The following is a 25,373-nucleotide window of genomic DNA, read 5'->3' as shown; positions in this document are numbered from 1 at the left end:
TTTGTCTACAACGCTATGGGTTAATGTGAAAAAAATAGTACAAAAGTTTTTAATAAATCGACTTATTTAGCTAATAACGATACATTCTGAATTTGCTTTTGTATATACACATTACATAGGTATTAATTCATTTATTGATTTGGTTACACTGTAAATTGTGGTTTACAACACAGTGGTGACATATGTTATGTTTTGTCTGGAGAGAAGAAACACTGTCGCCATCTTGGCGTGAAAGTTACCGTTTTTCCGATAAATTCAGTCGGACGTTTCCAAGAGTGCACTTTTAAAGATGGAGGAAGCGGAATCCTTCCCTCCGGATCTTCAAAATATGGCTAACGATTCAAGAAATATTAGAAATATTACAATATTTATCCTGGACACAGTGGTTACCTCGCACTGATTTGTTGTTGTGTTTTTTGATGTAATATCCGAACTCACCTTAATGTCCCATTTCTCTTTGTTTAACTCTGCTTCGTTCCACTCAGGCCAGATAGGCGGTCTACATTTCTGCAAAGCTCCTCCGATGTTTTCAGAAGAATTTACCTGAGATGTTGTTCTGAAATTAAGTCACACATTGAGCAAAATCCCTTATTTTTCGTTCTTCTCTTCAGTTTTTAAGAAACCCGTTTAAACAATTCGTCCTTTGAAAGAGTAGAGGTAAGTTAGAATTTGAAACCTGCTGTCACTTCACAGTTTAACGCCTTATTTTGACAGGAAGCAGCAGCAGGTGTTGATAATAGTAATTAGAAACTGAGACTCACGCCGTGTTTCTGCCGGACACTGACACTTTGCTGGAGGAGGAAGATGACGACTCCTTTTTCTTTGCTTGTGATTTGGACATTGTACCTGGTCCACACGATAAAACAAAAAGTGTCCAGAAATTTACCCGTCCAGTATCTTTCGTTCGATCCGGTCTCTGCTTCTTAAAGTTTGAGTGTTGCTGGGCAACGGGGTGGGGCTTGAGCATGAAGAGTCATCTAATGTCAAAACAAGGAGGAAGGAAAATCACTTTTGTAAATAAAAAAATATTTATGTCAAAACAAGGAGGAAGGAAAATCATTTTTGTAAATAAAATAAAAAAAATTTAATTTTAATAATTACATATGATATTTTTATGAGTGATTTACGTACGGCTCTGCATAGTGAGAAACCTTTGATAAGCCATAACAAACCCTTACAAGTGCCGATGCGAAAGTATCCCGGAAGTCAGCCGGAAACGAACCCTTACAAGTGCCGATGCGAAAGTAAAATCCCGGAAGTCAGCCGGAAACAAACTTAGTGCTTGCGGAAGTGACATAGCTCGTGGCCTAGACTTTTAAGAATTGTTCATTTCTGAAGGTTGTCACGTTTAAATTTCACATATTTTTACTTGGCTTCAGAATACAAAATTTAAAATATCTCTAATAAGTAAAATGGTGTAGAAGTTGGTGTTTTTGTATTGCTTTGTTACAAAATAAGCAGGAAACTGTTCTACATGAGTGAATATTTTATTTTAGAGCCAATAATTTTGTCCCCAACCACTCTGTATCATGTGAAAATGCTTTATCACTGCAAAAATTGGGTCACAAATACCTTTCATGAAATTGCATGAACCGTATTTAACTGCATTATGTAGAACCATGTGATGAACATGTGACCCTCAGAAAAGCAGGATTGTAACACCATTTGGTGTAAAAAAAATAAAATAAAATAAAATAAAACAAGAAAGTGTACAACACTGACGCCCATTGATTTGCAGGTACTCACTGTAGTGCTGCTATTAGTGTCACAAACTCCATATACGCTTGCTGGTAGAAGCTGTGCATCACTGTTAGACATGCAGTTACATGTTGTGTTTTTGTTTTGTATTGATGTATTTTGTACATTAATTTTGCCCTGGATCTTTCAAGTCTTTGATAGAGAATGTGTCTTTGATATTTCTATTTAGCATTTCTCTCTGTGAATTTCCAGGAAGTATAAGCTAGGAATGCACACAACCCTGTGTAGTCTGACAGAAGAGATCACAAGAACATAATCACGTGACCATCAAACAACAGCGCAGAAGAAAGAGTAAGAGATTATTCCTGTGTGGACACTGGATTTTATACAATGGAGCAAATGGAAGAGAAAAATACTGAAGAATTTATCTAGATGTTACCGTTCATGACCATGAGGGGTCAAGAAGACTTCCTGCTTTTGCATCAGTGCTTCAGTGAAGACAGTGAAGGGTGTGGTGCAGAGTACTGTAGGAGAGTGAAGTCTCTGATGACTATCACACACTGTTCCCTAAAGTGGAGTCACGAGGATCTCTCTCTCCAGCAGACATGGTTTTCAACTCTTACATGTAGAACTGTATCCAGTGACCTTTGTTGTAATGTTACTCTGAAATACCCTTTTTTTTCATACATGTTTTTCACACACACTAGTTATTTCCCATACATTGACAAAACAAACAAAAAAAAAGATGAAATGAAATGAAGACAAATTCCCTCATTATTGTCATTCTCTAGTTTTTGTTTTGTTATTAATCTGCGCTGTTAACAATGGGGTAGTGGAAGTACAAATCAAACTGATGTAGGAGCCTCACTAAGGCCATTGGACAGTAATACTGTATATACTTTATTTTTGATTGACCACATTACCTAAAAAAAAAAAACACAAAAAAACGAAACAAAACAATGTCATTTTACAATAACAACAATGTCAGCCTTTCTGTTGTAATGCCAACTTTCCAGGTGGATTGTCATCATTTTACAGGCACTTTTTAAACCAAGTCCTTCTAGTTGGACCCAAACACAGGAACGAACCCTTACTGTACATGATGTGCATGAAATAATCCAGTTCAACTGAGTTTTTTTTGTTTTTGTTTTTATATATTTGCCGGTTTCAAGAACAACTGTATAATTGGAGACAGGCTGCATTGTTATAAAATAAATTACACAGGGATCAGACAGTCTAACACTAGAACACTACACGAACCTGTTAAAACGCTTATTTATTCCACATGTTGTCGTCATGATAAAAGACCGTCCTTGGCATCGGAACACTGAACATAGACCGTCCAAACATGATCGTCAACATGTGACGTCTGTGTATAATGAATGACTCAACATCTAGATGTTGCCTTGGTGAACACTGAGATAATGTTTTCAACTTAATACTTTTATGTTCATCTGTGTCAGTAAAAAAATGTAGCCCAGACTTTGGATTAAAATATGAAAGGCAGTGTTATTGTTGTGGTGCTATTTTTGCGCAGATGTAAATGTAGGTAAGTGATTAAGTGGCAGCATTGCCTCTGTTATTACCGCTGAAAGGCTTCAGACTGGCTCGAGTGTTTTGTTTTGATTCAGTAGCATAGAGACTGCTACAATGCAGGGATCCAGAGGGCATGAAGAGCACTAACAGGTGATGTGACGCACAATCGAGGGATAGTGTAAGGTCACAAAAACAACAATGAAGATTCTATTAGAACAGCAAAAAAAAGGCATTGACCAAAATTCAATAAAATTGGTCGCTGCTCTGCCCTAGAGAGAGATACAGAGGAGTGAGGGTGAAACAGGCAGTGGAGCAGAGAGGAGAAGTTCTGTGAGCTGCTATGACCCAGAATTCCCTACTCCTTCTGAGAGGCTGGAATAGAGAGACCCGAGGGCCACAGGTTGAGAACCGGCAGTGGACCCTGTCAGACAGAAGCTGGTGGCTACTGTGAACAGACCGAGTGTTAGCAGCAGCCCGACTTGCTCTCGGCCACCACAGTCTCTTGCTCCAGTTTGACCCGATCTCCGTTGCTCTCCTCGTACAACAGACCTTTGTCGTTAGCCAAGATGTTCTCCACCAGGAAACGTGCCGCCTCGTCCACGTTGATGTTGTCCTGCAGAGTAAAACTATTTGAATCAATGTGTCCGAGGATCAGTCTATCACAGACGTGGTGTTAAATAATCATTACAACGCCCTGAAATCCACTACATTCCTAATTAAACCAGTCTGAACTGGTGTGGACTCTTCTTAACAAACAAACACCTGACAGTGTTCTTCTGAGAGTGTCAAGAACAGTCAGTCATGTGGCTCCGCTTTCAGGAAGTGCTGATTCAAATAAAGTCCTATTTCTCACTTTCTTTTTATGAGGCCAGAATTTTCCAGGAAATTCCAGGATCATTTTTTTGTACTTTACATTTTGTTCAAATCAAAACAAAAAATGTCTTTATTCCCCACAAGGTTTTTTCGTACGTATTTATGTCTTTATTCCCCACAAGGTTTTTTCCCCATACGTGAAATATTTTACCAACTTTTCATATTCCATTTCTTTATCCCTGTGAAATATGTTCTTTAACCTAAAGTAAAACACTTGTTTGACGTTTACACAATCCTGAATGGATGAGATGGTGGTAAAGATGGTAAAGATGCTCTTGCAATTTCTCACGCATTTTCAACCTTGCAACCTCAGATACTCGACTCGTGAAATATCCTGGAACCATGTTTATCCAATAACACCACTGGGACCCATCTGTGGTTCCTGCTCCAGTCACGGTTGTAACAGGCTACGTCTCAGCCAGTTACAAACCACTGATAAACACAATGACACGATTGTGTTAAATCCACGTGTGTGACTTGAAGGGAAAACTGAAGTTTCTGTCATTTTAAACTGAACAGAAAGTCAGAATTCCAATCACAAGGTGCTGTGGGGGGAGTTCAACACCGTTACCACTTGTGTGTGGGGGGGGCACACAAAACAACAACAATGCTTGTTGTAATCTCAGACAGGAAATGGGACTCACATGACAGAGCACATGACGCAGCTGTGGAGCCTGAGGGTTATTTTAAAGTATGTAGGAAATGAAGTAAACTCTGGAGGGGCTGAGGGGTGGGGGAGGGGGGTCATTAATGAACTTCAAAGGTCCAGCAGCCAGTTTGCCCACACAGAGCCATGAGGGATGAACAAATACCCCAGTGCATTTATAAATTGTATGTACCTGCTTAAAACTTACATTTAAAATATAAATCTCTGATGTCTGATATAACATCAAAGCCTGTGACACGAACGCCACAGAATTATTGTATTATCTCCTATAGCCTCGACCTTTTGACCCCTCACAGCTCTGGGCTTCAACATCAATCAGTGTCAACTGAGACCATATCAAACCAGCGGTGATGTGCAGCCATCCGTCACCGCTGCAGTAGATGAAGGTCTTCAGAGGTTTGTGCATCAAAATAGGTAGGACAATGTTGAAGGAAAAAATAACTTGTGGTTTGTGGAGATTTCTCACCTTGGCCGAGGTTTCAAACCAGCCCAAGAAACCAGTCTCCTTGCAGAAATTGTCCATTAGGGTTGTGTTGTTGGAGTTGTCTTTCTTTTGGTCACATTTATTGGCCAGCAGCACAGAAGGGATGGGGCTGCCATTGGCCAGCTTCACCTTACTGTCCAGGTCGTGCTTCCACTTGGAGACGGCTTCAAATGTGGAGACCCTCGTCACGTCAAACACCACAAACGCCCCTACGGCCTCCTTGTAGTACACCCGCGTCATGTTCCCAAATCGTTCTTGACCTGGGTGGATGGGAGAACATGTCAGTGGAACGTTTGTAGCCAATCAGAGCACTTGAAACCAAATGTCTGGTCCTAAGACAACATGAATTTCTCTTGAGTACGTTTGAATTATCAGAGAGATTAAATATCCTTCCTAAGACACAAATGATGAAAAAAATCAGTTAGCTTTAACCAACATCCATTTCTGTCTCACACCACACGTCGTTGCACAATTGACACATCCACTTCCTGTTTTGACTTTCATATCATCTATTCAGTTACTGGAGTACTTTCAGGTGTCTTTCTTGTGTGAATACACACAGCCCACAGAACATGCAGGACTTCTAGTTCTGACCTTTACTTCACACTCTGTGTTGTCTTGTCTTAACGTTAGTGTGTTCTGTATTTTTTATTTTTGTCATTTCAGATATTTTCTGATTCTATTTTAAATGTTCCGGAGCAGCTCTGAAGGCTGTTGGAAAACCATTGGGACAGATTTGTCCATGACTTTCTCCCAAGTCTCTAAATGAAGTACAAGTATGCTTACAGTACACGCTTTGAGACGCAGTCCATGCACAATGCTGCAGGAAACGGTTTTAGGAAGTGTGAACAGACGATATCTCCCTGTCTGCTTTGCACTGCGCCACACCGGTCGACTGGTGTGGCGCAGTGTGAGTGTGAGTGTGAGTGAACACACTGTGGGGCCCACAGGCCTGACGGTAATTGCTCATAATTGAGAGGCTAATTTTAGCTGCTGTAACCCCAGGTAAAGTCACCAGAGACACGGCACAGTGGGATAAAGAGGAGATGGACAGAAATAAGGCTTTAATTGCCGGTCCTGCTCCTTCTCATACATGCTATAGTTTGAGAAAAAAAACAGATGTACGCTAAAGAAATAAAAATCCATTATCGAAATATCTTTGTGCTCGAGGGAATGACAGGCTGCTCGGTGGCTGAGAGGAAGTCTATTAACCAACTTAGTCCAAGAAATGACTTGTGTGTGTGTGTGTGTAGGGATGCTGATGCTGGTATCGGTACTAAGCCCAGTACTACCTCCTCAAAAATGTGCTGATCCAGAGACCTGATAATCAGCAACAACTTTTCATGCATTTTTCTCACGTCGGTTCAGCGTCTCATTGGTCACAGGCTGTAGTTCTATGAAGTTAGATTGACACCATGTCACCAACGTAGAAGTATTTTAATAGACAGAAACAGTTCTGTTCTGTTCTGTTCTGTTATTAGCATTTGATCAAAACACCTGGTCATAGTGCTGTAAATGCTAACACCGTAGCATTACTGTCACTCTCACTATATTTGACACCATTTGTTTAGTGAATGGCGTGGTGTTGATGGGAAATCACATCACATCATTTATTTGTATCACTGACAGCTCATCATTGTTTGGATTCACTACACTGATTTTCTGACTCGTCCACTTCTACCTGCTACCGTAGGTCGATTCGTAAGCAGAGCCAGACGGGGGGGAGGCGGGGGGGTCATAGGTTAACGGTCCCAGAATTAAAGGAAAAGGCTCAAGTTAAATGACTTTATCAATCAATACCACCCAGATGAGAGCAACAGCACGTGTGCACACACTTTCACGTGCACGTGCCTTATTACTGTAGTAAGTAAGGAGTCATATGAGGTATTGATAACATGTTGAGGTTTGGCTGACATCAGATGAGGGAAAATCCAATGACACGTGACCTTTCCACTGTCTCATGACCCGATGATTAACGTGCGGCCTTCGACAACATTCATTTTTCACATCAGATCATATAATGTGTCAATTCTCTGTAATGGATGTTTTCTCAGTAAATCTGACTACACTGACTGCTGCCATCATGTGAGTGGACACCAGGCAAATCTATGGGACTAAAAAAACAATAGGACTGTGTTCTTAACACATACCAATGTGAAACCACCTGATCTCACAGTCACTGAACGATCACTGCCTAATACATGAATGAATCCAAGCCTTCCGTGTTTCAGGATCAAATAAATTACTTTTCAGATGCATAAAAATGTGTACATGCAAAATAACCTTATCTGTTTGACATGTAATTATGTAGAGATATGATCGGGGCCGGAAAAAAAAAATAAACGTGTCTAATTAGATAATATGTTAGCAGGAGAGAGGTGCAGCTCTGTCTGTGTGACGCATGGTTTTGTGCTGCATCTTGCCTTTGGTCTCTTTACAAAACGTTTACCTCCAAAACTGTGACACAGTAATGATCTAATCAGCATTAGGACAAAGAAGGGAACGGGCTGCGTTAACAACAGAGCATTTACACAACAACACCACAAAAGGCGCCCAGAAGGGACCACAGTCGAGGAAGAAGCAGCAAACCTCACAGAAGTTAACATCTGACAAACTCCACAGAAAGTGTGAATCTGTCCAAACACCAGAGAGCGTGGAACGACTGAGGATTTTCAAAGGCTCTGGGCAAGGGCATTTTCGCTGAGTTACTGCGCTGATGAATACCAGAGCGAGACATGAAGCAGAATTAGACTCCCTGCCTATGAACATGGGAATTGTTCTGTTTCAACATCGGCAGATGAAAAAAACCCAGCCAGTTCAGTAACAGCCACTGTATCATCTCTGTTTTGTTGTGTGGGAGATATCTATAAGAAAAGCAAAGTCTCATCATTATCCATAGCCTTAGCAACCCCGGTTTCTCTACGGTCGTACGTACTGCTATCTTGTGGGTGTGTTACCATAGCAACTGTCCAAGCCAGACAAGGCAGCAGCAGCAGCAGCAGCAGCAGCAGACTCTGTCTCTCCCTGTTGCCCTTCAGACAACACTAAAATACTAAAATAACAAAAGATAAGGTCAGGCTCAATAACTATGGCGGTAGTGTGAGTTTTTTTAACAGTGTGAGCAACACATGACCAACACGTTTGCATTTTGCTCAGCACCATGTGAGAAGTGACCAGCTGTAGCCTTCAGCAATGGGAGTGAACCGGGGGGAAAATCCCCCACCTTTAAGAGGTATTACCCCCGTTACCCTTTAGTTGAGCTCCAGGGGCTGAAAACATACAGCCTCGGTTTAATGCTCAAGAAATAATCCAAAAACTGTAATACTCATGAGTACTTGTTTAAACTTGCGACACACAAAAAACACAAAAAACAAACCTATATTCGATTGGAGGGCACCATGTTACAAACCCAAAGATGCTTCCATATATACATATCCAAACACAGGTAAAATTATATATTTGTATTGCATAAAAATAACTATTTATATAAAACTAAATTAATATATGTATGCATATAACTATATATGGACATATAACCATTTCATATGTAAATGTTTATTTTTACAACCATTTCATATGTAAATGTTTATTTTGACATATATACCCAGACCTATATATATATATTTATATATATTAACTCACAAAATTGTATTTTGACACTCCAGTGCAAACGCATAGTTCATTATTTCAGGTGGAAACGTCTTCAGAACGACAACTACAACTACAGAAACCAGGGTGTATGGCACTGCAACAGTTAATTTCGGCTTTTTTTTTTTTCCTGAAGCAACTCTGACTGTTAAACCATCACTTCCTCTATGGCACTAAGGTGAACCCCGGGTCTTTATCTGTACAAGGTGTTTGCTGTTTTTAAAACGCTATTCCACAGTGGTAATAATCATCCTGTCTGCTGGTTTAGAGAAATCCACCGAAGAAGGGAAGGAGGAAGGAGGAAGGAGGAAGGAGGGGAAGCGACCAGCTTAAGAAAGTCTCCCATGGTGCCCCCATCTTGTACAGACCTCTGATTACTATCAAGCCCCGCAGGCTGTAATCATTAGCAAGGTTGGTAAAACTGTGAAGTTCCCTCAGCCGTGCTTCCAGGAAGATAATTCCACCTCCTCTCCTGCATGATTAAGTGGCTTAATGACTGCCTTTAAAGACGTGACAAATATAAACCTCCAACTTTCACTCCTTCACACCCACGCCTTTCATTACCTTCTTTATACCCCCGTGTCCACAGGCCGGGCCCTGCTGTAGGTGTAATAAATGAGGGTTCGTATGTGTCAAACTTTCCTAATGGTTAGAGCGACGGCACCGACACGGCTCTGCTGACCCCATATGGACAAGTGTGTTCCTCTGTCTCTTTGAATGATATCAGCCCGTCGAGGAGTGTGTTTACAGCAGTGATTTATTTACCCTCGCAGGTGGGTGACACAGAGACGGCCTTCCCTTGGAGCTCACACACAAGTGCCCCTGCTTGGTGAGTGATGGCCGGGGAACACGTAGCCCTCGTTGCCAGTCAGTTCTTGACAGACGTGCAAGTTGTTTAGGGAGAGCAGCCTCCCACCCCCAAACAGCCAACTGTCCACCCCTCTGCTGTCAGTGCCTCAAATCAGTACTTCTCAAACAGTGGGGCGGGCCCCCTCCGAGTGCCGGGGGTGTGTGTGAGGGGTTTCCAATGGAACGCGGGACATAAGTGTACCACTGCTGTAATACTTGAATGATAACAAGCCTCCAGTCACTAGGTGGCAGCAACTCAAACAGTGGTTTGTACAGATAAAAATATACATGTTATCAGGTTCTCAATAGTATTGCAATTTGCGGTGGTGTGGGTCAGGGGGAGGGGTGGGAAAACATTTGTCTCCAAAGGGGGCATGACAGAAAATAACTGAGAACCACTGCTTTAAGTGATGGAATAAATATAAAAACAGAAGTCTGTCTTCTAGACATCTGTCCAGATCTGTCCCAGAGTACGAGGTCCATTTGATGGAAAGAGAAGGAAGATCTACGGTCCGTGGTCAAACCATGGTCCAAGATTAGGATCACAAGAAATTCCGTTCAGTCTGCACGTGCAGAAATATTGTAAAATTCCAGTGCTAAGTCACTGGGACATAATCCCCAGTCACGGCCATGTGCAGCTATTCAGCTCAGGGACCGCGTGAGATTAGATTGGAAAAAAATTCCATAGTGAAAAATAAAAGTTTTATCAGAGAAATGTAAGAACTTGACTTTCAAATTGGACAAATAAATATTGATTGACAGCCGGCTGATAAGTATCTGTTTAGGACAGAAACACAGACAGATCCACGTCCAGTTCTGTACTGTATTTTAGACGAGGCCAGAGACACACAGCACATCATCAGTACAATGGGCTGCATAATTTACACACCATGAAGAATAGGTCGATGATCACACGAGAAGGTAGATTTTTTTTTCCCGCTGACACAGACCTGTCTTCAACCATAATGCTGAGAGCTGGACCTATTTCACAGTCTAATCTGGACCTTTTGTCTCCAACATTCTAAGAACACTTTTTAGATCAAGGACAATAATTATATCAAGAACCCAGTGAGTTCTACAAACCTCATTTCTAATGTAAGAACTATATATTTCACTACATGAAATGTTTTTTAATGGTCATGACCCTGACCTCAACCCTATTCTTTTTATGTCCATGAAATGTCCAGGACAAAACCCTTTTATCACGGTCCTCTGCTACAACGACACTCTCTGGGAGAATCATTAACTACCTTTACTGTTCCCTCACACGTGCAAACTCGGGATCAGCCAGCGCAGTCGAACTCATGACCGAGGGAAGACATGCTGTAAAATGACAAGACAAAGTTGCACGGCTGAAGATTTTCACGGGTCCTTGAACGGCCGGCTCTCCTCACATCCTAGATCATCTGTGATGATCAAGTGAGTTCCACTGAACGATGAATAAGAGATTTCTCAAACACGGTTGCCTAATCTATTTTGTGGAAATTGAAAAAAACAAACATAAAATAATGGCCATCACACACACACACTCCCACCTTACATTACCCCTTGAATTCTGTACTGTTTTGAAGCTGCATCTGTATTCTGTTTTAATTCGTCACCAGTTTCACTGGTTGATTTGTTGGCCGACTTTCCCTTTTGGGACATTTTTTTTAAGCCTGCGTCCGTCTCAGATTTGCCTGTTTGCAGTGTGATATTTTCCTGCCTGGAAATGACAAACATTGTGAGTGTGAGTGGAGGCTGTCGGTGTGAGAAACTTCTATTTACACTGCTCTGATTGTCACTCCAGCTTGATTACTAAAGCTGCTGGAATGCACAAGCTGGCATTGCTCCGTGTGTGTGTGTGTGTCTATGTGTGTGTGTCTTAGAAATGTTAATCCTAGTGGGAATATAAGCCTAGTCCTAATGAGGAAGAACTTTATTTCTGAGGCTCTGAGGAGTAAAATCAGAATAAAGATGTGAATAATAACACTTAGGTTGTGTTTAGTTTATTTAATTAAGGTGAAAATTAAGGTGAAAAAAAAAGAGTAAATTTGTTTAGGTTTAAATTATTGGCACCACAGCCAGTTAAAAAACCAAGCATTTGAGTAAGAAATGTAAACGTTAGCGGTGAGGAAATGGAACGATACAGAAATAATTGAATCCATCGACGAAAGGTTGGTGAATTATCAGTAATTAAAATCATATTTTTCAAATAAAATCACACGTACTCTGCCTACTGAGCTGATGAGGAACATACAAGTTGATGTAAATGTGACTTAAATCACCATACAATCCACGCTATCTATTTTTCTACCACAGGGCGGAGTACGGCCTGGACAGTTGGACCGTCCGTCACATACGGAGACAAACAGCCACTCAGACTCAGACTCAGACTCACAGGTATGGTCAGTTCAGAGTGAACAGTGAACTTAACCCTGACAGTCTCTGGGATCAAACCCCCACCCACACCATATTGTGACCACCATAGAAGAGTCCACTCCAGACCATCAGTTTCCACAGAGGTGTCAAACTGGTGTCTGTCGCTCTGTAAGACACTCTCCACTCCACTTCCCCACTATGCCACCCTCCCGGGGAACTTTAGGGCAATATTGTGGTGAGTCCACTTGGTGGGTGGGTGGGGTGGTGGGGTGAAGGGGCCGCCTGACGGTAATAACAACGTGACCTACATTCCTCTGGCAATTATGAGCTGTCATGAGCATAAAGTGGGAGAGACAAAAAGACATTATGAGCTTTTCTGTCATTTCTGGTGGAAACTTTGGATAAAAAAAAAAACTTTTAACATAATTCATTCATTTTTTCCATTTCCATCATCTGGCTGCTGGTTCCGTTTCGTAAGCCGTGTGAACGCGTCCTTACCCGCAATGTCCCACAGCTGGAGGCGGACCAGGGTTTTGCTGTCCCAGTTGATCACTTTGAGTGCGAAGTCGACGCCGATCGTGGCTCTGTAGTGCTGCGAGAACAGCTGGTGCACGTACCGCTTGATGATGCTGGTCTTCCCGACGCCCAGCTCTCCGATGACCAGCACTTTGAATAAATACTCCTTACACTCCGACACTGAGCCTCCAGCCATGCTGACACTGACGCACCGACCCAAAAAATAATAATAATAATTTAAAAAAAAAAAAAAAAACTTTTGCAAACTTTCAATAACTTCTGCTTTTTCACTCACTGGGGGAAGCAAACGGAGGGGGTTGCGGCTGTAAAATGGGCTGGTCGATGGAACACAGGCCACATGCAACACAAATTGCATTTGCCTCCTCCTTGTTCTCTGACTCTCCTCCTCCTCCTCCTCCTCCTCCTCCTCTTGCTGAAACCTACCTGATTTGTCACATGGACCCGGAAACCTCACATGCGTCTCCTGTGATTGGTTCATTCATGGTCAGGTCCACGTGGTTACTTACTGTTTTAATGACACCACAGCAGAACATTAATGTAAATAAATAAACAGGATGTTTTTTTTTAGTGCATGTAAAGTACAAACGGTTCAATCAAAAACTCAGACATTAAGATTCAAATCTCATTTAATTCTCAAAGTCCCATTAACCTTCTCTGGTTTCTGCTCTAACAGCCTAACTTGTTTTCAGACATTAACCAGTTCTCTTAATATAATTTTAGTTTTTTTTTTGTTAAATCCAAGCTTTTTCAGCTAACTGAAAACATAAAGGCTTGTCACTCAAATGGCACCCTTGTATTTTTTTTTCTCTCCACAAGATAAAACAACTTTAACACTATAATCGACTTAAAAACATTTGGAAATACGATACAATTGCACTATGCACTGTTTAGCCTTGTTATCCAGGTAGAGAAGTTAGAAACTTAAACTACTGTAGTTGATAGTGAATAAGTTCTCAGCAAAATTAGAAACATGTATATAACATCTTATATACAATAACTAACTAATCATCAGTTACTCTTACAAATAAATCATCTCAAGAAGGTACAGTCGACCTGTAAGTAAGCTTCAAAGGTACTAAACAAAAACACAGCGTCTTGACAAGTATCCGAAGACGGCTCCAAAATGTATAAACTCGATTTTCCGTTGTTTTGTTGTTTTTTTTAAAGATGACATTCTAGCGATAGAAACATTTATCTGTATTACAAACATCACCACCCGTGTGTAAAAACAAGAGGATGGCGCAACAGTATTACAAACCGAGAACTCGTACAAGCACTGTGTGGTCCGTTACAATGACACAGCAAACTCACTAATAATCACATCCCATGCTCATAAAAAAGGATGTTGTCAGGGTTATGACTCATAAGAGTGTGTACAGAATAAACAACATCGCCGTCAACTACAATCAAGCTAGCCTGCCGTAGGAAGATGACTTCACTTTTTGTGTTTTGGTCGATTGTTTCGGCCATTTTCATGTCACCTATTGTACAGCACTTGAGTCTCTTTTTTTTTTTTTTGGCAAATCCCAGTAGGTGATTGGGACGACGTAGAGAAATCCTTGCAACGTGTACAAAGAGAAATATCCAAACAACCATTGACTGTTACTTACTGTTTTAGACAGGAATCAAACTGAAGTGGAGTCCAATGAGGAGGAGAATGAGTGATCATCACAATTTCTTTGTCTTTTTGTTTTGTTTTGTTTTTTGAGTGTAGCTACGACTGCTGCGTACACACTAGCAGCAAAGAGAAGCAAAAAGCCAGTTTGTGCAGCGTATGTGTGTGTGTGCACATACTGTTAATATCTGGACATGTGTATTTTTTGTTTTGTTTTGCAGATCAAAAACATGGCACAGTCACTAAGAAACCACAGCTACATCCCTTATTAAAAACCTCACTATTGTGCTATCGTCGCAAACATTTTGGCATCAGAGCTGATTAGTTTTAGCACTACGTTCTCAGTTTTTACATTTTACCGAAAGGCTCATTAAAGACAGCCCTTCTTTGGAAAGCACATATGGGAAGATTCCTGTTTGGCAAAACCCTCACCTCAGAAAAAAAAAAAAGAAGAAGAAGAAGCCGGGCAGAAGAAAATCAGCGAATGATTGAGCTAAAAATGTTACTAAAAGGTAAATATTTTCTGTTCTGTAGCCGTATGTTTGCTTGTGTGTGTGTCTGTGTGTGTGTGTGTGTGCAAATGCATGTCATGTGATGGACAACCGTGCTGACAGCCCCTGCGTCACTGCCTGCTTTGCTCTCACAGTGTTGAGGAGCTGTGTGCAAAGTCCTGGAGCGTGTTGGAGGTGAACACGGGGCTCGGAGGGCTGCCCAGCATCGACTCCAAACCGGGGGAGTCGCTGGAACACACCGAGTCTCTGAAGGGGGAGGGAGGAGAGAGAGCGAAGGACTCCTCCAGAGTTGTCTTGTGTTGAGTTATATCCTCCATTTCACCATCCTGCGCTTCCCCCTCCCCCCTGGCGTTATAAATGTAGCTCTGTAAGAGGTCTAGTTCCTCCTCCTCAGATCCATGTTCTTCAAGTGCCCTCACAGGTGGGGCCAGGGGCAGCTCGGAGGGTGTCACACTCAAAGGCTCCAGGGCAGGGCTCGCCTCCAGGCGGTGCGTGTGATCATTCATCGTGGGGACGTGGGAGCTGTGTGTGTCCACCGCAGCCCCCTGCAAGTGCCCTGTAGTGTGGCTCTTCAAGTGGGAGGGCAGATAAGGGGTCTTATCCAAAACAGACTCCAGCCTTGACATCTGTCCAGAGAGAGATGGATTCCAGAGGGGGCGCTGCACATCGCCCTCATCGTCCTCCTCCTCCACCTGGCTGTACAAAGGTTTAGCAGTCCTCGGTCCTTGTGGGTGATGCAGGTCTGTGCCATGGTCACAGCCGGTGGGCTTGCAGCTGTGGGGGTCGGGGTTGTTAGTTAGGGGTCTGATGACTGCCGTCTGATTCAAGCCTGCTTCCTGTTTCCTCACATGCACAGATAGTCTGTGCCACACATTCCCCCCCCTGGGAGGTTGTCGTGGACCTGATTCAGACCATGACACAGACTTGCCATTAGAACTATGAACGAGATAAAGACCCAAGTTACTATCACAAGAAACCAGAGGGGAGGAGGCAAGAACAGCACTGACACACTGCCACAGAAACAACACAGACGAGCTGCAGCATCTCTACATTTCAGACGCACGTGAAAAAAAAAACTACTTTGAACCTTCTTAACACTGACAGCCCGATCAGAGGGTTTACAGAAAACCAGGAGCTTTAAATTCATAATGTGTGGCAGACATCATTATGATTCTTCAAATGCTTCAGACAGTCAGCTCTCAGCTCGTTTCCTGGTGGCTAACAACATGGCTAAATGGAAAACATGCATTTACCGTGTCAGACTTTCTATTGGTGGAATAACTCGTATGAAGACATAAAGGTTTAGTACAGAATGAGTTAGAGGAGACTTGGGCTCTCAGTTTATCGGTTTAGAGACATTCGGAGGGGAACGTTTTCATGCTGAGACAACTTAAATGTGAGGTTAAATTCCAATCACTTAAAAGCAGCTTCTGTAGGCGTCAGATCTCCCACATGGGTGACTGCATTGTCAACGACATTTCTGTTCTGTCCCTACTGTCCGCCACAGAGAAACGTGACGTTTACACCCTGTCTGAATGTCTGTGTTGGTAGTTGTGATGTAATCAATCTGCTCAAAATGAAAACCAATCAAAGAAAAGAATGTAGAATCACAAACATTTTGTCTGTTTCAAAGAAAAGAATGTAGAATCACAAAATTTTTGTCTGTTTACAAATTCATTTTGTAAAACCTAAACCAATCACGTGGGGATGCACCGATAATAAAAATCCCAGTGACGGCATCAGGCCTGAACATTCATATACTTGTAGTTGAACTGTAGTTCAGTGTGTTGCAATTTTGGGACAAAGACAGGAGCAGAAGTCGTACTGTGAGATTTGTTCTGTTATGATGCGAGCAATAACAGGCTAACATCTCTGTTGGATAAAGGATGATGATCTGACACCTCACCAAGGCACGTTTTGTTCAGCATTGTGTGTGTTCATTTGTTTATGTCTATAGTTCTTCACAACCTTGGTTACTGGAAAGAAATAGTGTAATTAATGTACTCACTAAATGGTAAATACTTATAGTCATATCAGTTTTAAAAAACTGCTCATAAAACACCAAAATATCAACATTGGGTTCATCTTGTTTTTTAGTTTTTTGACTTTTTATTCTGCATCTGTTTGCTCTACTTCTACTCTGTTGATTCTCTCCCTAAGGGCCTGGTGAGCTGGCTGACTGATTTTATTTTTATTTTATGATTATTTGCACATAATGTAAATGGCCAAGCAATGTATCCCTGGGCTGTAAAGGTAGTAAAACAAGTCGATGTCAGATGACAATGCAGCGCTCCATAAAAACCACTGGGTGACCTCCCATGCCGTAACATTCACCAGCCCTGACAGTCTACAGACAGATTACAGCCCAGGTTTAAAGGGTTCAAGGGTTAGAAGACCAGAAAGGCTGCATAGCAGGGGTGAGAGACAAGACATAAACATGTTGGGATCACTCTCTCATACTCTGTCCCACTTCGTACTTCAGTCACCTCTCCAAAGGTGTGTCACTGCTGGGAATCTCAAAACAAGTTATTTGCAAGTCTCGACCCTAATTTGAAATCATCAAGATTTTAAAAATATCTATGTGCTAGTTTAGTTGGAGGTTCATTCCTTTGTCTGCTCCTGGTAGTTAAAATGAAACAGACTTTGGTACCAACGTTGGAGGATGAAACCTCAGATCTTTTGGTACCAACGTTGGAGGATGAAACCACGGCTCAGATCCTATGATCTGATTTTAAAAATTAAAATTAATTACTAATGAGGACATATTTACTCAGGCTAATATAAAACAGCAAATAGGAGAAAGTATTTTTGGTCGACTTTTGTGGCTTCACCCTTGAAATGGCACTGCTTTGTCTAATTAATACACTATTTAAAGGATTTTAAAAATATCTCTGAATACACTTTGGCTCAGTCCCTGCACAGTTAATCAACAGACACAACGTGAAAGGTGACTTACTTGGCATTCCCAGAGCTGGGCTTTTTGCGGCGGAACATGTTCAGGAAGCTGTTGCTTCCACACTGAGCAGACTTGCCGTCTCCGACGTGCATCCGCACCACGTCCGAGGTGGTGAAGGCGCTTCGGACGTTCCTTTCAGGTTTGGCGATGATAATGTACATCTTGGGTGTGAACATGCAGCCCAGAGCCACCGTGACACTCAGGCTGACGGAGAAGGACGTGGTGATGATCTTGTAGTTGGAGCCAAAATAGATGGGTACGAAGGCCAGCCAGATGATGCACGTGGTGTACATCGTAAAGGCAATGTATTTGGCCTCGTTGAAGTTGGCCGGGACGTTGCGTGTCTTGAAGGCATAGTAGGTGCAGCTCATGATGAGCAGGCCGTTGTAGCCCAGTGGTGCCACCATGCCTATGTTGCTGGTATTACAGATGAGGTAGACCTCACGTATGCTCGGGTAGGACTTGATGGGCTCCGGAGGCTCCAAAATGATGAGTGTGATCTCCAGAGTCAACTGCATGCTGATCAGCATGAAGGCGATGATCACCTGGGCCCAGGCGCTCATGAAACGAGGCTTCCTGGTGCAGATCTTCTTCTTGCTTCCTGCCAGGATGCGAGCGATGCGGTTGGTTTTGGTCACCAGGGCGGAGTAGCACATGGCGGACGACAGGCCCACAAAGAGCCGCTGCAGGTAGCAGGAGATCACTGTGGGGCGTGCAATTAGCGTGAACGGGCAGATATAGCCGAGGAAGATGCCTGCCAAGATGATGTAGCAGAGTTCTCGACTGGATGACTTCACCACAGGAGTGTCTCGGTACTGGATGAACACGAAGGTGACAAAGGAGGTGATTAAGATCCCCACACAGGAGAAAACCACAGCCACGATGGATTCTACATCAGCCCAGTCCAGGTACTTCAGAGGAAGGGGCTGACAGCCTGGAAAAAAGAGGAGACAAAACGTCTGGTGAGTTTTCCATTGGAAGAGGAGACAAAACGTCTGGTGAGTTTGGAACTATGGGAAATTTTTTTTTTTTTAATGCGTGCAAGAAAAGTACATTAGAAAAAGGGAACGAGCGAATTAGGATATAAAAGTGGAGCAGCACAGATGAGGGAAGTCACACATGTCAAATGATGCCACGTTAAACTGTCAGATTTCTCTCTGACATGTGTCAACCCTCATGTGAAGAAGTGGCATTTGCATAATTATTATCCAAAACACGAGGAGGAAGTTGGTGGTCCCCGGATTAACAGTCCATAAATTTCACACCACTGCTAATGGCATTACAGTCACTGCCACCACTGGTGAGGAAAGACGTTAACAAACACACGTCTGCCTCGCCTTCTCCTCACCGACTTGTCAAACCATAAATGTAATGATTTTTGAGGATTTTCAGAGCTACTGGAACATTACAGTGTTCCAGTAACTTCCACCAAAAAAAAGATGACCACATGTAGCTGAATGCCAAATGCTCTAAGTCAGTGGTTCTCAAACTGTGGTACCCGTACCACCGGTGGTACGTGAGCACTCTCTAGTGGTACGTGGGGAAAATTCATATTTACATTTTCAATTGAAAAAATTTGAAACATACCATACACAAATATTACAACATTTAAACATAAACATCTTCATAAACATGTATAAACATCTCTCCTGTGGTGGAAGTTAACAGTGAAGGCCTCTGCTGCTGTGTTCTAATGTTGGTCATCATGGTGGTACAGAGTAGAAAAGAAGAAGTTTGAGAACCACTGGTCTGAGTACAGCTGACTGGTCGGACTCTGAGATAAAGGTTTCTCCAGAAGGGTCTGTTTTCTGAGCGTCCTGTCTCGGCTTGATCTGTTCTCCCAGAAAATGGCAACATCATGAAATGTCCATGGATTTTCCTTAAAAAAACAACAACAATGTCTCCCTCATTTGACACCGGTGAACTTACAGAGGCTGCACACTAATCTTTGTCATTTAAATGTTACCAATTCCCTGTGTTACCGCCTTCAGCTGGGAAATATGATGAGAGTAAAAGGGAGAATTTCTACCTTGACAAACTGCTGAAAGGCCTCCTGTGGCTGTAATGGGATTTCACACCTGGGAGCTCTGCTCAAGTCAATAAATCACTGCTAAAACAATCGCCGCACCATAAGCAAAGAGCAGCAAAGAAAGTGAGCGGGGTCAGTTTTTGTGGAAAGTTTGGCGACGATTGAAGAATTCTAAACGGAGCGGGGTCAAAGATCAAATAAAGATAAAAGACGAGAGCAAAAGGAGGCGTCAGGGTGTGAAGCATTAACGAGCTGATGGGGGATAATGAGATGTTGGAGAAGAGAACCGTCAGAAGACGTGTGTATAACTTGCTCAAAGAAATAAATATCCTGACCAGGGCAGTTAGGTAGAAACCGATGGGTGAAAACCTGGTGTTACAGGCACGGACACTGATACTGGACGTAGCTTGAACATCTCTGTCTCCTACCTGCCAGGTCGTCGTCAGGCCACCACCCCAGCTCACATGCCTTGCAGGTGAACTCATCCTGGACAATCTCGTTGTCTTTGCAGGTGGTGCAGATCCAACAGCAGCTCACCTCGCCCTTACGTATCACCTGCACACAACGACAACAAACAACACTGGGGTCATGGACACAAAAGTAAACTTTCACACAGCACATGAATAAACACAACACACAGCGCCGAGGTGATTCTGAAGATTACGATTCCTTGTCGCTGAATTTTTCACTATCTTGGGCTCCAGACACGCTGTTGATAAAACAAGGGCAGTTTCATTTACATTCTGCAGCTAGAGAGCTGTTACCAGCACTGTGATATGTAAAGCAGGCTGATAAGTAGGACAGGGAAACAAAGCAGATAGAGAGAGAAGAGTGAACAGCCAGCACAGAGTGTGCATCCTCCCTCAGGGTGACTTCAGTGAACAGCCTGACGGAGGATATTGGCCCCAGGATAAACAACAGGGCTCAATACCACTTTTAAGATCTGTTGTGTCAGAGTCTCCTGTACTAGGTGGATTAAACGGCACAGTAAAATACTACAAAATTTTTTTTGATACTACAAATACTATTTTTGATTTCAAAATCTCTAAAAAAATGTGTAATTAACTGTTCTGGGTTTTTTTTTTAACCTATTTTTGATTTCAAAATCTCTAAAAAGTAAAATTTTATTATTTTTTATTTATTTTATTATGTATTTATTTAAAATCACTCATGTTTGACTACATGGTAAACTAAATCAAGTTTACCATGATATTCAGCATTTATTTAAACGCAACATCTCTGCATAATCAACGTTCATCACTAAAAAAATGTGTAATTAACTGTTCTGGGGTTTTTTTTTAACATTATTTTTGGAACTTTTTAAAGTTCTCCAAACCAATTCTCCTCTATAAAGGACTATTGATTTGTTGATCGTCTCTGACTGAACGAACACTGGCAGAGTTGATTAAACACCGGAGGATTTGATCTTAACGAGGATTTGGATTCCTACTTTGATCTGTCCTTTAAAGCAGGGGTCGCTGCAGACCGACCGGACCATTTCGCTGCTGTTCATCCACAGCTTGTTGTCGTCCATGTTCAGGATGCCCTCATGCCAAGAGCCCACATTTAGGTAGTCGTAGCGACCCTCCTCCATCTGTAGATTCATGATGTCGTACCTACATGGAAAAGACGGAGGCAGAAAAAGTAGAAGAGAGTTGAACGTTAGAGGAGAGTGATGGACGGGGAGATTTACAGAATAAGAAGAGGGTCAGAGTGACAGCTTATTTAAAAAATAATGATTCCACAGCTTAGAAAAATCGTTTCTTTTTTTTTCTTCCTCTTATCCAAAGTCGCAGCTGACAAGGTTGTCAGCTGTGACGTCAACAGCTCATGTGTGTGCACACGGTGGCCTCACTTTGATGCAGAAAGTGGCGTATCTGACACATTTGGATGACACAAGAGTGACATGGCTCTGTTTTTCTGACTGTCAGACGCTGTCTACTGTACAGAGAAGGGATGAACGTGGCTGCCAGCCCACAATCCACTGAATCTGTTCCAGTCCAAACTAATTACATCCTTTTGAGCTCAGAACTGGCACATGTGTGCGTGTGAATGAGTTGAAAAGTGGGGGGAGAGATAAAAGAAAATCACAGAATAAGACCAAGCTGCTGAGACAAATTCTCTCTCGCCTGCTCCGTTCTTCATCATCCTTACCTTCCTGGAGTGTCTCCGTTCTCGTCAAAATAAATCTCCTCCCCTGAGACTCCTCGGAAGGATGCTTTTAAGAGGTAGTCCAGCAACTTGCTGCCGTCGATGGGGTCCATGGCCTCACAAAGCCCTGTCTGGTCGGGGCACAACTCCTGGTGCATATCATGGAGGCCGTGAGCCATGGCGTAGATGGCGTTGATGACGAAGCCCATCTTACTGTCTTGCATGTAGTTCTCCTGCAGAGCTTCATTTCCTGACAGACAGAAATTTAAAAAAAAATTCATTCTTTTCTGAATGCAAACAAATGTTACATTGTGCAAGTAAAACACATTCAACAAATGTTACATTGTGCAAGTAAAACGCATTAAAAAAAAATAAATCAAATAAATTGGTACACTTTCTAAAATCCATTATCTTAAAATGCACTTCAATCTTTGTATCGGAGGCAAAAATGAAAACTAATTTTCGTGTTTTTCCTGACCGCCATTTGTCTCGTTTTTAAGCACCAATCTTTCATTTCAAGGAGACAAATGTAGTCTCTATCTACAGTAAGGAACACTTTCGTTAATTTGACAGAATGAGACCTTGTATTATCCAGCTCTATGGAGCGTCTGAGAAAAAAACCTTGTTGTTACCAGTTAACTTGAAAGTTTTATTCGCCTCTGTTCTTCTCCTTTCCTAAAAGAGTCAGTGGAAAAAACATACTTACTCACGAATAAAATTCCAACATGTAATTTAATTCAATCATTTTTCAGGAAGTGTACCAACTATGTGTTTCGCAAAAAACATTTGTGATGACAAAGAAATCACAGTGTGATGCCATAAGCCCAAACAGCTGTGGAGACAAAACAAAGTTTGGGGAAAGTGTGCAGACATGGAGTGGAACTTCACCGTCAAACATCTAAAGGCACTGTCACACAGTCCAACAACAAAATGTGTCTGTTTTCATTTCCTTTTTTGAATCCTTCCACAAACCTCATAATAAATCATATTATTTTTTGTGTTTTAGACAGTGCATTTAAAATTTAAAAACCCCACATGCAACAAAAAAAAAGAAGTAATTTTCAAGGTGTATCAGCGATCAGTGAATCATTCCTCAGTGCCAAGGTAAAAGCTATTTTTTTTGTTGTCTCACACAGATTAGACAAGAAGGACATTTGACGGATGCACCCTTCACTTTGACTGAACACATGCAGCTATTTGATGAAATCACATTTTTGTGATTTTTGTGGAGATGTGTTTTTCTTTTTCGTAGAGCATCAGTCAAACTCTGTGTCTCAGAGGAGTCAAGGGAGTCATCACTACAGCGGTGCGCAGGAAAACTCACTTACCACTTCCAAGGTCTTTGGAACAAAACGGTCAGACAAAGGACGTAGGAAAAGAAAAAACATCGCTGACTGTTCTGCTGCCATAAGCCACTTATTAGCCACTTATTTATTTAATTTGAATGTGAGAATCAATTGATTTTATTATGAAAACAATCTTTTTATGTATATATCTATATAACTTGGATCCAATAGTTTTCAAAAATATTTTAAAGTCAAAATTTCAGATTTACCGTGGTCGCCTTTTTGAGAGCAACATTGGAAAAAAAAATATCAGTGGAGGAGAAGACAGACAAATTCACAGCTGTTGTTAATATTCTTTTCCGGCACCACAGTCAGTATCTACTGGCACTGAGAACTGCACCAAAACAGAATTAGCAAGGGTTTGAATGAAATCACTTTTTTTATTGACTAACAGCAACAAGGGAACTTCATTTAAAAACTGTCACCCACCTCTGCAGACTTTCTTGTAGTTCTTGTTCTCCTGGGGGTGACCTTGCAGGCGGCACTGGAAGCGATACTGCCAGAACTCAGGAAACCAGGGGTTCCTGGTGTTGGTCTCCAGACGCAGCTTCAGGTAGTAGTCGTCAAAGGACTTGACAATCGCTGACTGCAGTTTCATGGTGATTCCCCCCTCGGCTTCTTGCTCGTAACCTTCCACCACCTCGTAACGGTCGGCCCATCCATCACTGCAGGAGCGGGAGACAGAAGGGGAAGCAATAATTTATCTAATGAGGAGGAGGCCATGATGTAACGATGGCAGACGGAACAGTAAGAGGCCGTAGAAAAAAGATGTGAGTGACACGGAGACGTTGTCGGTGTGTGCGGCGTGCTGAGCAGCCACACAGAGATGACACTTGTACTTGTCGTGAATTAACCTTTAACTGCAGGCCAAGATTGACAGGTCGCTGATAACTATCCTGCGCACCATCACCCTGTCATTTTGTCATATAATTTAATACACAAACAACACCGGTCTGAGAAAAGTGTCTTTTCTCTAAAGGGCAGAAAATGAAAAAAAGAAAATAAAAAAATACAGCTGTGACACTCGTTACTAACTGAGCCCAGGTTTGGTGAAGAAGAAGTGAAAGGAAGCCAAACATTTGACAGGATTATACTGTATGTTTTTGGACAATAATCCACTACTTTTCTCACACACTTTGAACCCTGATACTTAAACAATGATGCGGCTGATTTATGGCTAGTGAAGTTCATGTACAATTATTTTTTTCCCGGTCGGTTCCATAGTGTAGCGTTCATGTACAATTATTTTTTTCCCGGTCAGTTCCATAGTGTAGCGATTAGCATGTCTGTAGAGAGCAGAGAGTCCTGGGTTCGATTCCCAGAGGAACGACATGCTTAGCGCTTGCTAGAATAGTCCTGGGTTCGATTCCCAGAGGAACGACATGCTTGGCGCTTGCTAGAGAGAGCCTGATAACAGCATGTCTGCTGCCAACACTACAATTTCCCAAATAAAGGATCAATAGAGTACAAAATTATTTATTTTTATATTAAATTTAGTGGGTACGCTCGATAGTCTGGAAATTAGGGTATTTATAAATACTTGCAGCTTACAGGACACTCCTGAATGAACCGGCTGTTTGCCACGTCAGACTAAAACCTGAACACAGGACAGAGTTTTAATAGGACCCAGTGTTTGAGTCCTCATTTAACAAGAGTGCAACACAACAGAAGAGCATTAGCACAAAGAACAACAGCGCTGCTCCCAGTGGACTAATGAGATCCCACTGAAGGGACAGTCAAAGTTAGCCACACCGCAGAAGTCCACTGCAGCAATTTACTGCCTTAACCCTAATTGTGGGCTTTTCACAATCTCCGCCTGCTTTGTCTGCTTCTTTTCGTGTATCTGTGTGTGTCTGAGTCTCAGACCAACCAGCTAATTCGGCCGTGCGGCTGCCAGTGGGCTGCAGGATTAATGGAGAACAGGATTGAAGGGGATACTGAAGAACAAACTAGTGGATAGAAGAGCACCGCACCAGGATTTTCCTCTTTTCCCTGAATGTAATCCGCTCACACATTTATTCCACTCTGCGCGTCTCTCTGACTAAAGGTTTGCTGCGTTAAAAAAACCTGTGGTATTGACAGCCGACACCAATTAGGGCATCGTAGGACTC

At 42.2% G+C, this 25,373-nt stretch overlaps 2 protein-coding genes across 6 annotated transcripts in view; both read right to left on the bottom strand.

Moving 5' to 3' along the window:
- Positions 1 to 516: 516 nt before the first annotated feature.
- rab32a (RAB32a, member RAS oncogene family) lies at positions 517 to 13,116 on the bottom strand. 3 transcript variants are annotated; one of them, XM_008313296.3, is made up of 6 exons: positions 12,928 to 13,116; positions 12,615 to 12,835; positions 5,241 to 5,518; positions 1,747 to 3,847; positions 762 to 977; positions 517 to 556 (listed from the first exon to the last, which is right to left on the bottom strand). In XM_008313296.3, exons 1-4 carry the CDS (start codon positions 12,990 to 12,992, stop codon positions 3,698 to 3,700), a joined length of 714 nt encoding a protein of 237 aa, XP_008311518.1. In that variant the 5' UTR covers positions 12,993 to 13,116; the 3' UTR covers positions 517 to 556; positions 762 to 977; positions 1,747 to 3,697. The 3 variants fall into 3 exon arrangements, with proteins under 3 accessions (XP_008311518.1, XP_008311517.3, XP_024912669.1); XM_008313295.3 differs by lacking the exon at positions 12,928 to 13,116 and having other exon boundaries at positions 12,615 to 12,916; XM_025056901.1 differs by lacking the exons at positions 517 to 556; positions 762 to 977 and having other exon boundaries at positions 1,472 to 3,847.
- A 145-nt stretch (positions 13,117 to 13,261) lies between these two features.
- LOC103381085 (metabotropic glutamate receptor 1) overlaps positions 13,262 to 25,373 on the bottom strand; it is a 29,153-nt gene continuing 17,041 nt past the window's right edge. For 2 of the 3 annotated variants that reach the window (XM_025056898.1, XM_008313281.3), the window contains 6 exons: positions 23,692 to 23,927; positions 21,920 to 22,166; positions 21,216 to 21,381; positions 20,194 to 20,320; positions 17,737 to 18,670; positions 13,262 to 15,716 (listed from right to left, as the gene is read on the bottom strand). In XM_025056898.1, coding sequence (XP_024912666.1) covers positions 14,909 to 15,716; positions 17,737 to 18,670; positions 20,194 to 20,320; positions 21,216 to 21,381; positions 21,920 to 22,166; positions 23,692 to 23,927 — 2,518 coding nt within the window. In that variant the 3' untranslated portion in view covers positions 13,262 to 14,908. The remainder of the gene's footprint in view (positions 15,717 to 17,736; positions 18,671 to 20,193; positions 20,321 to 21,215; positions 21,382 to 21,919; positions 22,167 to 23,691; positions 23,928 to 25,373) is intronic. The other variant, XM_008313284.3, reaches the window with a different exon arrangement.

This window comes from Cynoglossus semilaevis, chromosome 7 (genome assembly GCF_000523025.1).
Source record: "Cynoglossus semilaevis isolate Cse_v1.0 chromosome 7, Cse_v1.0, whole genome shotgun sequence".
Taxonomy (NCBI): Eukaryota; Metazoa; Chordata; class Actinopteri; order Pleuronectiformes; family Cynoglossidae; genus Cynoglossus; species Cynoglossus semilaevis.
This window is presented reverse-complemented; position numbering and strand designations above follow the sequence as displayed.